At 45.5% G+C, this 13268-nt stretch overlaps 1 protein-coding gene across 3 annotated transcripts in view; it reads left to right on the top strand.

The window, feature by feature from the left end:
* Positions 1–13268, top strand: part of AK9 (adenylate kinase 9) — a 1784103-nt gene that overhangs the window by 841559 nt on the left and 929276 nt on the right. For 2 of the 3 annotated variants that reach the window (XM_069606660.1, XM_069606661.1), the window contains one exon: positions 1911–1994. The exons of the other annotated variant lie outside the window; for it this stretch is intronic. In XM_069606660.1, the coding sequence (XP_069462761.1) occupies positions 1911–1994 (84 nt within the window). The remainder of the gene's footprint in view (positions 1–1910; positions 1995–13268) is intronic. 3 annotated transcript variants of the gene reach the window in all.

Here is a 13268-nt window from a genome sequence, read left to right on the forward strand (position 1 = left end):
ATTTCCCGCCTTTTGCCCTTTATTCTAGTGTTTATTTATTTTATTGGAACTATCAAATACACTATGTCGAATATTTTTGAGATTTCAATTCGGATAAAGGCAACATCACTGTCCTTCCCTTCCACACCAGTTTGGAATTATATATTGCCTGAGCAAAAGCTTAAGGAAAAACCCAGTGGCTGTCAGCAAAGTTCTCCAAAGTTTCATTTCATGTCACCTGAGCTCTGTCCATGTAAGAAAATGTGCTCAGTTAATCTGACTCCTTCCTCAGTGTGCCATTTCAGAACGTTTTTGCTTTTGTCTCTCAGGATAGAAGACCACTAGAAATACACAATTACCAACTCGAACAAACCTCACTCAGTGTGGCCCTCATTGAAGATCACACCGTGACACTACTATCCAAATGGTTTTATGTAGACACTAAACACTGAGCATATGCGTGCAGAAGATGAAAGTCGAGCGGAGATGCAAGCCCTCAGGCGCTCATCACCAATGCATGCTGAACGCTTTTCACAATGTTCAAGGGTTTCCCGAACACCAAAACCTTAGTGGAGCATGACCTACTGCATCTTCCCTGTGGCCTACTAGGGACCGTTAAATGCATACTCTGGGCTTGCAAACTAGCTCCTACACCCTAGGCTTAAAAGATCAGAAAGGTACTGAATCTGCTGTGTAGTGCTCTAAAAGCGCTATGACCCACTGGGAAGACTGCATGTCCGATGCTGAATTTCCAGGCATGTTTTCACTCAGAAATCGAAAACTATTCCTCACTCGGGAGAGAGCAAAAATGATGGGACTTTCTCAGAAGCTGACTTGATGAAAGGCAGTTATGGAACCTTAACCCAGGCTTTACAGTGTCTGAATCGAAATGTTGTACAGTCACATAGCAGAGTTGGGGAAGTTATTGTTGTCTGAGTGAATTCATTAAGAAAAGACCAGGTCTGACTCCCTACAGACAAACATAATCCTGACATCACCAGAATCCCCTTCTCGAGACCCAGCCCACCTATCGCTGCTGCTAAGGGAGAAACAACCTCCAATTGTATGCACAACCACTGCACCACCATTGCCTGCCTGTTTTAGTACTGCAAGCCTTGAACTAATTCTAGGGAACCTGACCTTGTTCTGCAAGCAGTAATCCCTGATTTATTTTTTTCAGTCATGAGCTTCTTTTTGCCGTGTGGTACTACGTCACCTATTTATTTGAAGCCACCTGACATATGCTGCACCTCCTCTTCCGCTAACATGTTGCTGTACAATCTGCCCCAAATATTTGAGAAGGAAGGAAAGACACAAAGAAGAGAGTAACACAAAATCAACTTCATGGGGATTCATGTACTCTTATTTGTAGCTTTTGTTCCTTCACTGCCACCCAACCAATCCCTCGTACATATGGACATGCTATTAAACGACGGCTTAGTTTAAAAACCTGGGAATTTGCGATTGGACAGTTTGGTTTGATTTATATAATGTGTAATGTGTGATATACATGCACATTATGAAGGATTTATGTACCATGGTTCCAGATTCCAAGTTCTTTGTAGCAGGTTACCAGCCTGGCCTGCTGTATGCACATGCTTCCCATTAAGTCGGGAAGGAGAGGGAGCTACTGGCTAAGAGCACCTGAATCACCATGAAGGTAATTTTCTGTAAATGTAAAGTATTATTTACCTCCTTCCCATTCTTGCTTACTCCTTGCCCCTTCTCCCTATACTCCCCGGTCTCTCCTCCCCCACTGCTTTAGAGAGTATACACTATGCTGCAAGCACCGTAATATTAAGGCTTTTTTATATTTGATTTAACGCTCTGTTCTCTATGAAAGAAATCCTAGAATGTGTTAGCATTTTAAAGCCTTTCCATTTCATAACTGCTTTAATCAGTTAATTACTGTATTGCATTTATGTCCACAGAAGCAGGAACTGTTGTTGGCCCCGCAATTCAGACTGCTACCATAGATCAGTTACAGGAAGGTGCAACAGTAGAGGAAGAAGCAGGTCAGTTGACTTGTAGGAAGATAGTTCTTTATAGAAATACATGCTTTTGTATGTTTCCTATTTTATAATGGGTTCCTTCCACTAATTATCATGTTGCCTAGAGCTACAGGTTGGCTTATTTTGGCCTTTGTGCCTTTCAAATGACAGTTACTAGATATCAGTGATGCATTTCCAGTCTTGCAAACACGTAAACATTTAGTACTTTGATGGACGCCCCTTTCTGTTAATGAGTTTTCGCCCGTTTGAAATCAAAAAATGGTTCTGTATATTCTCGTACAAATACTTTTCAACCTAGTGAACGTTACCCTGTGGAACTGCTTGCTCGCATGGCTAAACATATACAAGCATTCAGTTCAACAATGTTGTGTCAGTTGATGACTGCCATCTGAAGAAAGTGAGTTTGGAATCCTTGGAGTGTATGCGCTGAATTCTGGGAAGTGTCCAGGTCCGGATGGGCTACCAGCTGAACTTTTTAAAATTTTCCCAGAAGAGGTGTTTGCTTTGATGCTAGAGATGCTGCGCGCCTCTTTGAGGAATGGGTGCCTTCCAAGTTCAACAAGACATGCTTCAATCTCCGTTTTTCTGAAGGAGGGACGATCACCAGTGAAAACTGGCAGCTATAGGCCGATTAGTTTATTGAACACGGACAACAAGATTTTCGCCAAGGCGTTAGCTTTGAGGATTGAGAATGCGCTGATGGATATCATAGATGTAAGCCAATCTGGATTTGTAAAAGGCAGATATGTTTCAGAAAATGCGAGAAGATTGTTGCTGACACTGCATGAAAGCAAAGAACACCATAATGATGTGGTGACGTTGTCCTTGGATGCTGAGAAAGCTTTCGACCGTATTGAATGGACATATCTTTTAAGTACATTGTAAGGCTTTGGTTTTGGAGATACCATGATCGGATGGATACGACTGCTGTATTCCCGGCCGACTGCTTGTGTTCGGACTAATGGCATGGACTCAGGCATTTTTGAACTTGGGAGAGGGACGAGGCAAGGCTGTCCACTGTCGCCGATTCTGTTTGTGATCGCCATGGAATTGCTGGCTGTGAGGATAAGAGAAGAGGATAGAATTGAGGGCGTACGCTTTGGTGCAGCCTCCCAGAAAGTTTGGTTGTATGCGGATGACATGCTGGTGGTGGTTCAGAATGTGGAGAGCTCCATTCCTGTGCTGATGGAGTTGATCGATGTGTTCAACAAGGTTTCTGGATACAAGATCAATTGGACCAAGTTGGAAGCGCTGCCGGCATCAACCACTTGCACTGTTTTGAAGATGCAGGGTTTTCCCTTTAAGTGGTGTCCGAATAAGATGAGATACCTTGGGATTTGGCTAACGAATGATGTCTCGAAAATAATGGATGTCAATATTACACATGTGATTCAATCTTTGGAGCTGGACCTGAAGAGATGTAATGCACTTAAATTGAGTCTCTGGGGGAGAGTGAATGCCATCAAAATGACATCAACACCGCGAATCAACTATGTGCTCAGTGTGCTTCCCCTGGACGTGAAGAAGGGCCATTGGCGGAAAATTGAGAGTTTAATCCAGTCTTTTCTCTGGGAGAACAAACAGCCACGCCTCAGCTTGTGGAAATTGCAGCTGCCTCAAGACTGTGGAGGTTTGGGGGTTCCTGACTTTGAGAATTATCATTTGGCCTTTGGAGCCAGGCATCTGGTTCCATTTATTGAATATTCGGAGGATGTTTGGACGCTGGCGGAATCAAGTAGTTCTTCTCCGTTGCCGCCTAGGGCCATACTGTCCACAGTGGATGGATCTGGTTATTGCTCATTTCCGCCGACAAGATTCCTGAGAACTTGTTGGAGGGAACTATAGAAGAAAAGTAAGCGCAAGGTATGTGATAATGATTACATCCCTATCTGGTTGAATCCAGGTATTTTACTGAATGGGAGGCCGCTATTGTGGTTGAACTGGCTCCTGAGTGGTGTACTATGGTTGAGTGATCTGATGGAAGACGGCAAATGGATCAGCTATAGAAGACTTGCACAAATTAAAGATCTCAGAGACTGTACAATGGGTGAATACAGAAAATTGAGAGGTTGCTGTGGAACCAGAGAACTGTTGATGGCGGTGGTTGGCAGTTATGGCTACCTGAATATAAGACATTAGGTGGTATGGCGTCCAAAGTATATAGAAATCTGAGCCAACAGTACACGCCAGCAGAGGGGTTGTTAACTAAGTGGTCTGAGGTCCTTGGCTCTGATATGACTGTGGCGAGGTGGAGGTTTCTTTGTAAAAACGTAACTCTGACATCCATTAATCTTGGAGAACAATGCTGCCAAATCAAAATTCTTAATAGTGTTTTGGACTCCCCAGAGACTTTATGCGAGAGGGATGATTGACTCAGAGGCCTGTTGGAGGTGTAAGCATGATGTCGGCTCCTTTGAACACTTGATCTGGGACTGTTATGAACTGAGGACATTTTGGAGGAGTGTCTCTGAGAAGATTAATGAGGTTCTATTACTGCAAGAGGATTTTGATTATAACACTATCATCTTGGGTGAGGATGCTAAAGTGGAAGATCTCACTTATCCACAGAAATGCTGGTTTTTTAGAGCTACAAATTCTGCGAAAAAAATTATTTTGAGAAAATGAAATGTGATGAGAGGCCGACCTGTTCAGAATGGGTGGAGGACTTCAGGCAAGTGGCCAGAATTGAGAAGGTTATCCTTCGCAGGAACAAAAAGTTGAAATTGTTTGATGATATGTGGGGTGGGTTTTTGGATGACGTGATAATAAGTTGGCCTGTTTTGCTTTTCAGATTCTGTGAAGGTTGGGGGTGGTTATGGGGTGTGGATTCTATGCAATGAGTTCTACGATTACAATGCTGATAGGTTTGTTGCTTGTATGTTTTCTATAAAATTCAATAAACTTAATAATAAAAAAATAAAAAAAACAATGTTGCGTCAGTGAGATTTAGCCAAACCTAAAGACTGATGATTGGAAAGCTTTGAATTAAAACTTAAACAGTATAACTTACACTGGACAGTATACCATTCCATTGTTTTTCATCATGCTATAACACTGCAGAAGGGGAAACACCTTGGAAAACCAGTCGTGGTCCTATTCCAAATGGGGTAGTCCATCCCAAATTGTTAGCTCACATTTTTTCTGCACAGGGCAACAAGCAATCCCAAGCATGTTTCAGTTTAATTGGGCATCATCATTGAGGTATTTCTTGGGATCCTGCAGCCTCAAGCATATCTGTGCCATCAAGGCTCTCTTTACAGCACTAAAGTGTGAGGGATGGAGCTTCAGGTTACTTGTATTCCTGTACAGTGGCGACGAGGACCCAATCATTTTGGCTGGCCTTCTGTGATTGGTAGCAGGACAAAAACAGATTTGCTTGCGGCTTGTCCCCTTTTGCTAGAGCGCAGATGGGCTGTAAAAAACAATGTAGATGAAGCTACCATGACAATTACCTAGGTCTACTGTCAGATGAATGCTTGGCTTTCCTTTTTATTAATCTTTTTGTGTGTCTTTAGATGTTGTTTACTCGTCCTATAGAATCCAGTAAACATAGGACAAAAGACTGAATGTTTGATCTTCCCTTACTGTCAAAATATGAAAAATGCTCGAGTGGTCAGATGAGAGTCCCAAACATTTCAAATTGTGGTAATCAGTAAACAGTTTTTACCAGCAGACATGTGCTAGCATGATGGACTTATATTAGGGGCTGGGCCATGCCACAGGGGCATTGCCTATAGTGCTTAGTAGTACTGTAGACAGATGTTTCTGTTCAGATGCTTTGTCTTGTTATGCCTCATGTGATGGATGTCTTTTGTTTAGTTTTATGTTTTCTTTATTAGTATGATGTTTTAGGGTTGGTATTACTTGAATGGGTGGTGCAAAAGTTTGCATAGTGTAATTGAGAGCACTTGCACATGGGAGGAACCTTTTAGTTGCTCTTCTGCAGCTTTGAGGACGTGTTATGCCTGCCCATCTTGTATGGCTGGCAGTGGGTGCCTCCCCTTGTTGTACAATGGCTCTTGGTAAGCTGTTTACCTGTTTTGACAAAATGAAACTAAAGTTGATAAAAAAGACAATAAAGCAGTTCTGAAAAATAAACCACAATTCACATTAAGGGGTATTCCTTGACTAGCTTGTTATTTTTTCCAAACTTCACTTGTGTATTTTGTAACTGATGCTATCCAAATTGGGCCTTCATCTTCAACGGGAAACTGTCATACAGAATTTCTCCAAAAACATATCCGTGACTTTTGATAAACATTACTGTCTCTCAAACCTCTTTCAACCTTGCACACTTAATCTTCTTCATCTACCTTCTCTCATTCACCTCACCAATCCAAGCAAGGTTGCAGGGTTGGCCTCATGATCAGCAAAGACAGCATATCAGCGTGTCTGCCCTCTGACTTCCTACCATCTCCTTTTGAATACATCACTGTTAAAATGTTCCCAGGTTATCAACCTGATCTTTCACGCATTGGCACCCTCAAACTCCTCTTTCAGAATATTGACTTCCTCCTTAACTTACTTCCTACTGGAACTCCGTTGGGGCCTTCAACATCCCTAGCATGTCCAAGACCCGCAGACTCGAGCTTAATTTATCTCTGGCTGTTCCTGGTGATCGTCCATTACCTGCTGACTAAGAATCATGGCAACTCACTTGATCTTCTCACCCCTCTATTCTACTGCCTCCTTTGTTATTTCTGCATATTGTCACCAATCTCTTCTACACTTTATCATCTCAGTCCCTACTCAAGTCTTCCTCCATGCTTCCTTCAATAAAACATAAATTGACACCTGACTTTTTGGCCTCAAGTTGGGGTTTTCCTTCCTTATTTCTGACGCCACCTCTGGCCCACTCATTTGAACTGGTATTTCTGGACTTCCATATGGCACTTGCTTTTGCATTTAAACTCTTTTACCCCATAGACATATTTATTTCCTCCTGTTTTGACTCCCAACCATGTAACCCAGGCAAAACATTTGCAGCTACCTCGTTGCATGAATCTACGTCACGCCTCCATTACCTGCCTTTTATCTAAATGTTATCTTATCTGAACCGTGCCAGGTGTTGCCTTGAAAAAGGTTGGGAGCAAGAAAAACCTGTCCCTGCACTCGGGCTCTCCTGTATGTGTTTATGTATATATGTGTATATATATATATATATATATATATATATATATATATATATATGCATGTGTTTGCTGCTGGAAGTGGAATGAGGGGCTGTTAAATAGAACGTGTGTACTGTTACAGTGAAAAGGCTTTAAAGAACACACATTGGAATATCATGTTCTTATGTAGATGCGAGTACTCCGGAGGGTTAATGGATGGTTAATTTATGGGAATACTTATAAGTATTGGCTTGCTTGCTACATGAACCACATCAACCCTACCAAGTGCATCATAGTACACATTTCAATGGATTGCATTCTCCCACAGATTCCTCATCTGACAGATATCCTTCCAGTGTCAGCTGCTCAGAAACTTTTCGACAGGGGACGCAGTACGACTCAACCTTGACCATCGACTCGTCTTGACTCTGCCGTGCTACTCCTCGACTTTGGACTTGACATCGGTCATACATATACTACGGCACTGTGCCCCGTACAGTAGTTTTTTTTCTGCACGCTCAGCATGCTGCTTTTCAGAACATTCTCTTTGTGAGGGACATTTTTGTCTCGAGGATTTGTCGAGATGTTGGACCCTAAAGCTTTGCGGTTCAGATGCTGTCAGGACTGCCGTTCGAAGACGTCCATCACCGACCTGCATGGTATCTGCGAGTGGACTCTGGGGAAGGATCATGATGTCGAGCAGTGCGACTCCTGTCAGCAGATGAACCTGAAGTCTATTAGGGGACGGTCAGCAAAGTTAACGCTCGGGCAACCTCGATTGAAGTCCCCAGCACGTTCGACCGTCGGGTCATAGAGCCAAGACACTGAAGGACCACAACCAAAAAGGCAGACAGGGACCATAAGAAGGCTAAGAAGCACTCTCACTCCCAAAGCGGTTCATGCCATTTGTCCTCCTCCCACAAAAATAAGAGGCGCCCTCTGCCCAAACACGACTCTGACTTCTCCGAGAAGCGCCGGGTAAGTCTGGGCCTGTTTCGGGTCCATCCCCCCTCACCCTGAGGGAAGAGCGGGAGGTGTTCAAGAAGCAAATGCTCCAGCTTTTTCAGAAAGACACAACATGTATAGCTCCGGTCTTGATGTCGCAGGCGAGTACGGCACCAGTTGTGCCCGGAAGTTCTTCGCGCGATGGGGACCATGTCAGGTCCTACACCCTTGTGCTCAACCACGACAACTACGAGGCCGACTTCGGCACTGACCTTCGAGGCACCAGTGCTGATAGGACCTGTCAGAGCAATCCTATTGACGTCTATGAAGGTCGAGCGCTTCTTTGTCCCTGAATCACAGTCAGCAATCTTCGACACCTTGAGGTCGATTTACAATGAAGAAGGGGACGAGCTACCTTGCTTGGAGCCAACGACTGTGGGTGCTGTGGTAGCCAATTTCTTTACAGACCAAGCAGATTTACTGGCTCTGTCTGAAGGATTGCACGAGGCAAGTGGGCTTGATAAGTCCCCTGATCTTGATCTGCAAAAGGCTGCTTCCTCTGGCCTTTCAAAGCCCAGTACAGGAGAGCTGTTGACAAGGTGGTCGAAGCCTTATGGCTAGGCGCCCTGGGCAAGCCCCTTGATTTGTAGGAGTTGATAGATATTTTAAAGGGCCACAGACTGAGAGGGCATTACCATTTAATGTTATCTCCGATCCCGTCATCACACTGTGGCAGAGACCATGTTCCATGCGTGCTGTAGTGCTGACCTCCCCTAGAAGTACAAGCTGGCTAGGGTAGATTTGTCCTACCTATCGTCTCACCCTACACCAGAACATTTTACGGTCCAAGCCACCACAGTAAGCTCTAAACCGGCCACATCCACCTCAATCTTACCACAGACAGGGAATCCCAAAAATGGATATCCTGGCAAAGAAGATCAGGCAGGGGCAGATGCGTTTCTCGCATCCCGGATGTGGCAGAGCAGTTCTATTGGCCAGCAGACTAAGGCAGCAGCGTCAGGGGAAGCAGCGCCCACAAAGGCGCTTTGAGTTCTCCTCACATGTTTCTCCGGTTGGAAGGAGAATCTCTGAGCAGTGGGACAGGTGGAAGGAGATAACCTCTGACACCTGGTCCTTGCTCATCAGATGGGTGTACTGTGTACCATTCCTAAGAAAACCACCAGACAGATCACCTCCCACTCCACAACTACCATAACAGGAGCTCCAGGAAGAACTGAGGATCTTGTTATTGAAGGGTGTCATTGGAGAGGTGCCACCCGAGCAAAGAGGATCGAGCTGTACTCTCGCTACTTTCTGGTACCCAAGAAAGGAGGAGGACTCTTTCATCCTGGACTTCCCAGCCTTGAACAAGTTCCTGAGGAAGGACAAGTTCAGGATGGTGACGTTGAAAAATATTCTGCAGGCTCTACAACTTCAGGACTGGTTACTGTTGCTGGGCCTTCAGGATGCTTATTTCCATGTGCCGATCCTTCGGAAGCACAGGCGGTTCCTGAGATTCATCATCGGGGACACTCGGCATCAGTTCAAGGTGCTCATCTTTGGCTTAACCTCAGCGCCCAGAGTTTTCACCAGGCTGATGGAGGCATCCCACCTTAGGAGCTTTGGTGTTAACGTATTCCCCTATCTCGATGACTGGTTGATCAGAGGAAGGTCTCCAGAGCAGGGATCGAATCTGCTCGAGTAAACCTGCTCTCTGCTTCACGGTTTGGGCTTCTCCCTGAATTTTGAGATGTCACATGAAACACCAACGCAGAATCTCCAGTTCATCGGAGCAGTCCTGGACATATGGGTGGTAAAGCTCCCCCCACCCCGAAGAAAGAGTCAATAGGGTCAGGCACATGGCTGAGCTTTTCCAGAGCCATGACAGTCTACCAGTGGCTTACTCCCTCTCCCTGTTGGGTCGCATGGCTTCCTGCATTTTTCTGGTGCCCGAGGCCAGATCGCACATGGGATCCCTGCACTGGCTGCTGAGGGGTCAATGGACCCACTACTTCGATCCATGAAGGATATTTTCATGGTGACGAGGTCAGTGTCCAACAACCTTTCTCTCTTAGCTAACAGGGAGAGAATTGTGGTCGGGGACCCCTTTTGGCCCCGCAGCCTCAGGCCCAGGTGGTCATGGATGCGTCCCTGCAGGGTTGGTGCACCCACTGCGGGGATCAGCAGGTGAGTGGCCTTTTCTCACCACTGAAATGCCGGTGGCATATCAACAGGCTGGAGTTGCGGGTGATCAGGTTGGCCCTGAGGGCCTTTGTGCCTTCCCTCAAGTGGAGACACGTCAATATTCTGGCAGACAACACAGTTGCCATGCATTACCTCAGCCAGCAGGGGGGCTGTGGTCCTTGCCCCTATGCAGGAAGGCACTACAGCTATGGTTCTGATTTCTGAAGAACTAGCTCTCTGCCTCTGTTGCCCATCTAGCGGGAGCAGAGAATGGGCTGGTGGATGCTCTAAGCAGCAGAGCATGGTCTCACATGAGTTTGAAGTGTGACATGAAGAATCTCAGAGTTCTTTGACAGGTGGGGTACTCCGACAGTGTATCTGTTTGCCACGAGGGCCAACGCGAGGTGCACAGTTTTGCCTGAGGGAATTCCCAGGTAAGGGAACACTAGGGCAAGGAGAACATTGTACTCAGAGCTCCTGGACTTGGCCATCTTCCCACTTGTCTGGCTGCCTCAGCAGCCAGACTTTCTTTCCCAGTCGGAAGGTCGGGTGCTCCACACAAACCTAGAATCCCTCAACCTACATGCATGGCTCTTGGAAGGATGAGGTAGGATGTCTGGGACTTCCCAGAAGAGATACTTGAGGTGTTACTGGCTGCACACAGATCTTCTATGACATAATTGTACTTGTGCAGGTGGAGAAAGTTTGAGGCATGGTGTACGAAACACAGGATGTCCCACCACTGCAGCAATGGAGTCCTTTCTGACACTGGCCTCAGCAGGGCTTCAGATAGGAACAGTCAAGGGCTACTTGGTGGCTTTGTCTTTGTTCAAGAGGTCACCGGATCAGGGATCCTTCTTCACTGTTCCGGTAATGACCCAATTTCTGAAAGGCCTTGTAAATAGGTTCCTGCCTAATCAGTTTCTAACTCAGGACTGGGACCTCAATTTGGTTTTAATCTTTTTGATGGCTGCTCCGTTTGAGTCCTTGCATTCGTGTTTTATCAGATGACTTACCCTGAAAAAACATTCCTAGTGGCAATCACGTCAGCAAGACCTGTGAGTGAGCTATAGGTTTCATCTTGCAGACCGCCCTTCCAGTTTTTTTCAAGGAGAAGGCTTCTCTCAAGGGGTGCAACATAAGTGGTTTCAGAATTCCACCTGCCCCAGGGCACTGATTTGTCAGTTTTCTATCCATCTCCACATTACTCTTAGAATGTGGAAAGGCTACACAGGCTGGACCCTAAAAGGGCGCTCCACTTCTACGTAGATAGGATGGCAGAATTTAGGAGTGATGACCAACTCTTTGTGGCTTTCTCTTTGTACAGGAAAGGTCTGGCTGTGTCAAAACAGACAATCTTGTGCTGGATAATTATCTGCATTACAGAGTGTAAAAGAAGAGCCACAAGGGATCAGAGTTCATTCTACCAGGAGCATGGTGGCATCATCCACTGTGCAATGGGGTGTGCCGGTAAAGGAGATTTGTCGAGCAGCGATGTTGTCATCGATCCACACGTTTACTAAGTAAATGTAATTAATTGTTTTTTGATCACCCGCCTAATACCATACCTGAGTTAGGTTTCTAAGCACAGATCTTGTATTCGAACCTCTTTTCCTCTGCGTGGTCTTGCTTCCAAGACCAGCGCGTGGTCCCTGTGCTATCCTCCGTTGCATTACTCCTTAGATTTGGCAAGTGGTTCTGATGCTCGATTCGTCAGAGCAGTGTTGCAGAGCTTCCTTGCCTAAGGGCTTTCATCCTGCCTCCGCACTCTGGACTGCTTTGGGAGTCTATCAGATAAGGAATCTGCGGGAGAATGCAATCCATTGAAGTAGAAATTGTGTACTGGTAATGTTCTATCAGATTCCTCATCTGATAGATACCCAGCTTCAGATGCTCGTAAACTTTGAGAAGTGGCGCAGTATGACTATCTCGACAGTCGACTCCTCTTGACTTGCCAGTGCCACTTCTCAACTCGTGAGTTTGGCTGTACATATACTACGTCACTGTGCCCCCGTACCTTCGTTCCCCACCTTCACCCAAGGCCCTCCCTCTGAGCTCCATAGTTGCAAGGGTAGAATCCATAGGATTTGGCTTAAAGACAGCCAAAAAAGAGAGAACATTTTTGTTTTGTTTGTGAGGAACAGAGACTGTACTGAAAGCAACCAACAGACAGTACCCAAAGCAAAAGGCACCACATGTGCCCAACACAAATAACCATCACCTCAAGTTCTCACCTTTACAGTCGAGCACAACCAGAAAACGGCAACAGATCACTGTCATAGTGGGGCAGGATGTGAGGGTGATGAGGACTCTGCAGGAGAAGAATCCATAGAAAGAACATTACCGGTAAGTAATTTCTCAGGCAGCACAATTGAAATAACAACTTAACCGTCATACACCAAATTCTTACTTTCTTCAAAATTGGTTGGTAATGAACTTTCTACTCCAGCTATCCCTCCATGAATACCTTCCCTCTCGAGCTCTTTGCTCCTCTTCCTCTAACTCCTTCAGGGTCAGTTGTTTTTCTATGAAACGAGCTGGGGTTAGATCTCTGTCTTCGGCTGGGGCCTCCCTCTGGAACAGCCTCCTTGCCACTCTAAAACTTGGGGAAAACCATCTCAGGTTCTGGAAGTACCTCAATACCTTCCTCTTTGCTTCTGGATATCTGATTCCCCCATCACCTCCCCTGCATCATCAGGTCTTATATCCACATCCTCAAACCCACTGTTACGAACACTGGTCCTCTACTCTGTAAATCAATGTTAAACATTTTGTATGAACCAGGGGTGAGGACAGAAGCGTATGATATAGGAACGGGATAGTGTTGTGGGGTTGTAGTGCTAAGTTTAGGATGAACGGGTGAGGGATAAGTGCTGTGGGGTTGCTGTAAAGAGGTAGGGGGAGAGGAGAACAGGGTGGTGTGGTGGCATAGAATGCTATGAAAGTGGTTCTTCAGCCAGGTTAGATTTAAATAGTGATAGAGTTGGAGTAGTGTGGCATTGGGGAGGAAAATTATTCCATAGTATGGCTGCGTGGA

The sequence above is a fragment of the Ambystoma mexicanum genome, chromosome 4p (genome assembly GCF_040938575.1).
Source record: "Ambystoma mexicanum isolate Mex_15411 chromosome 4p, UKY_AmexF1_1, whole genome shotgun sequence".
NCBI classification, from domain to species: domain Eukaryota; kingdom Metazoa; phylum Chordata; class Amphibia; order Caudata; family Ambystomatidae; genus Ambystoma; species Ambystoma mexicanum.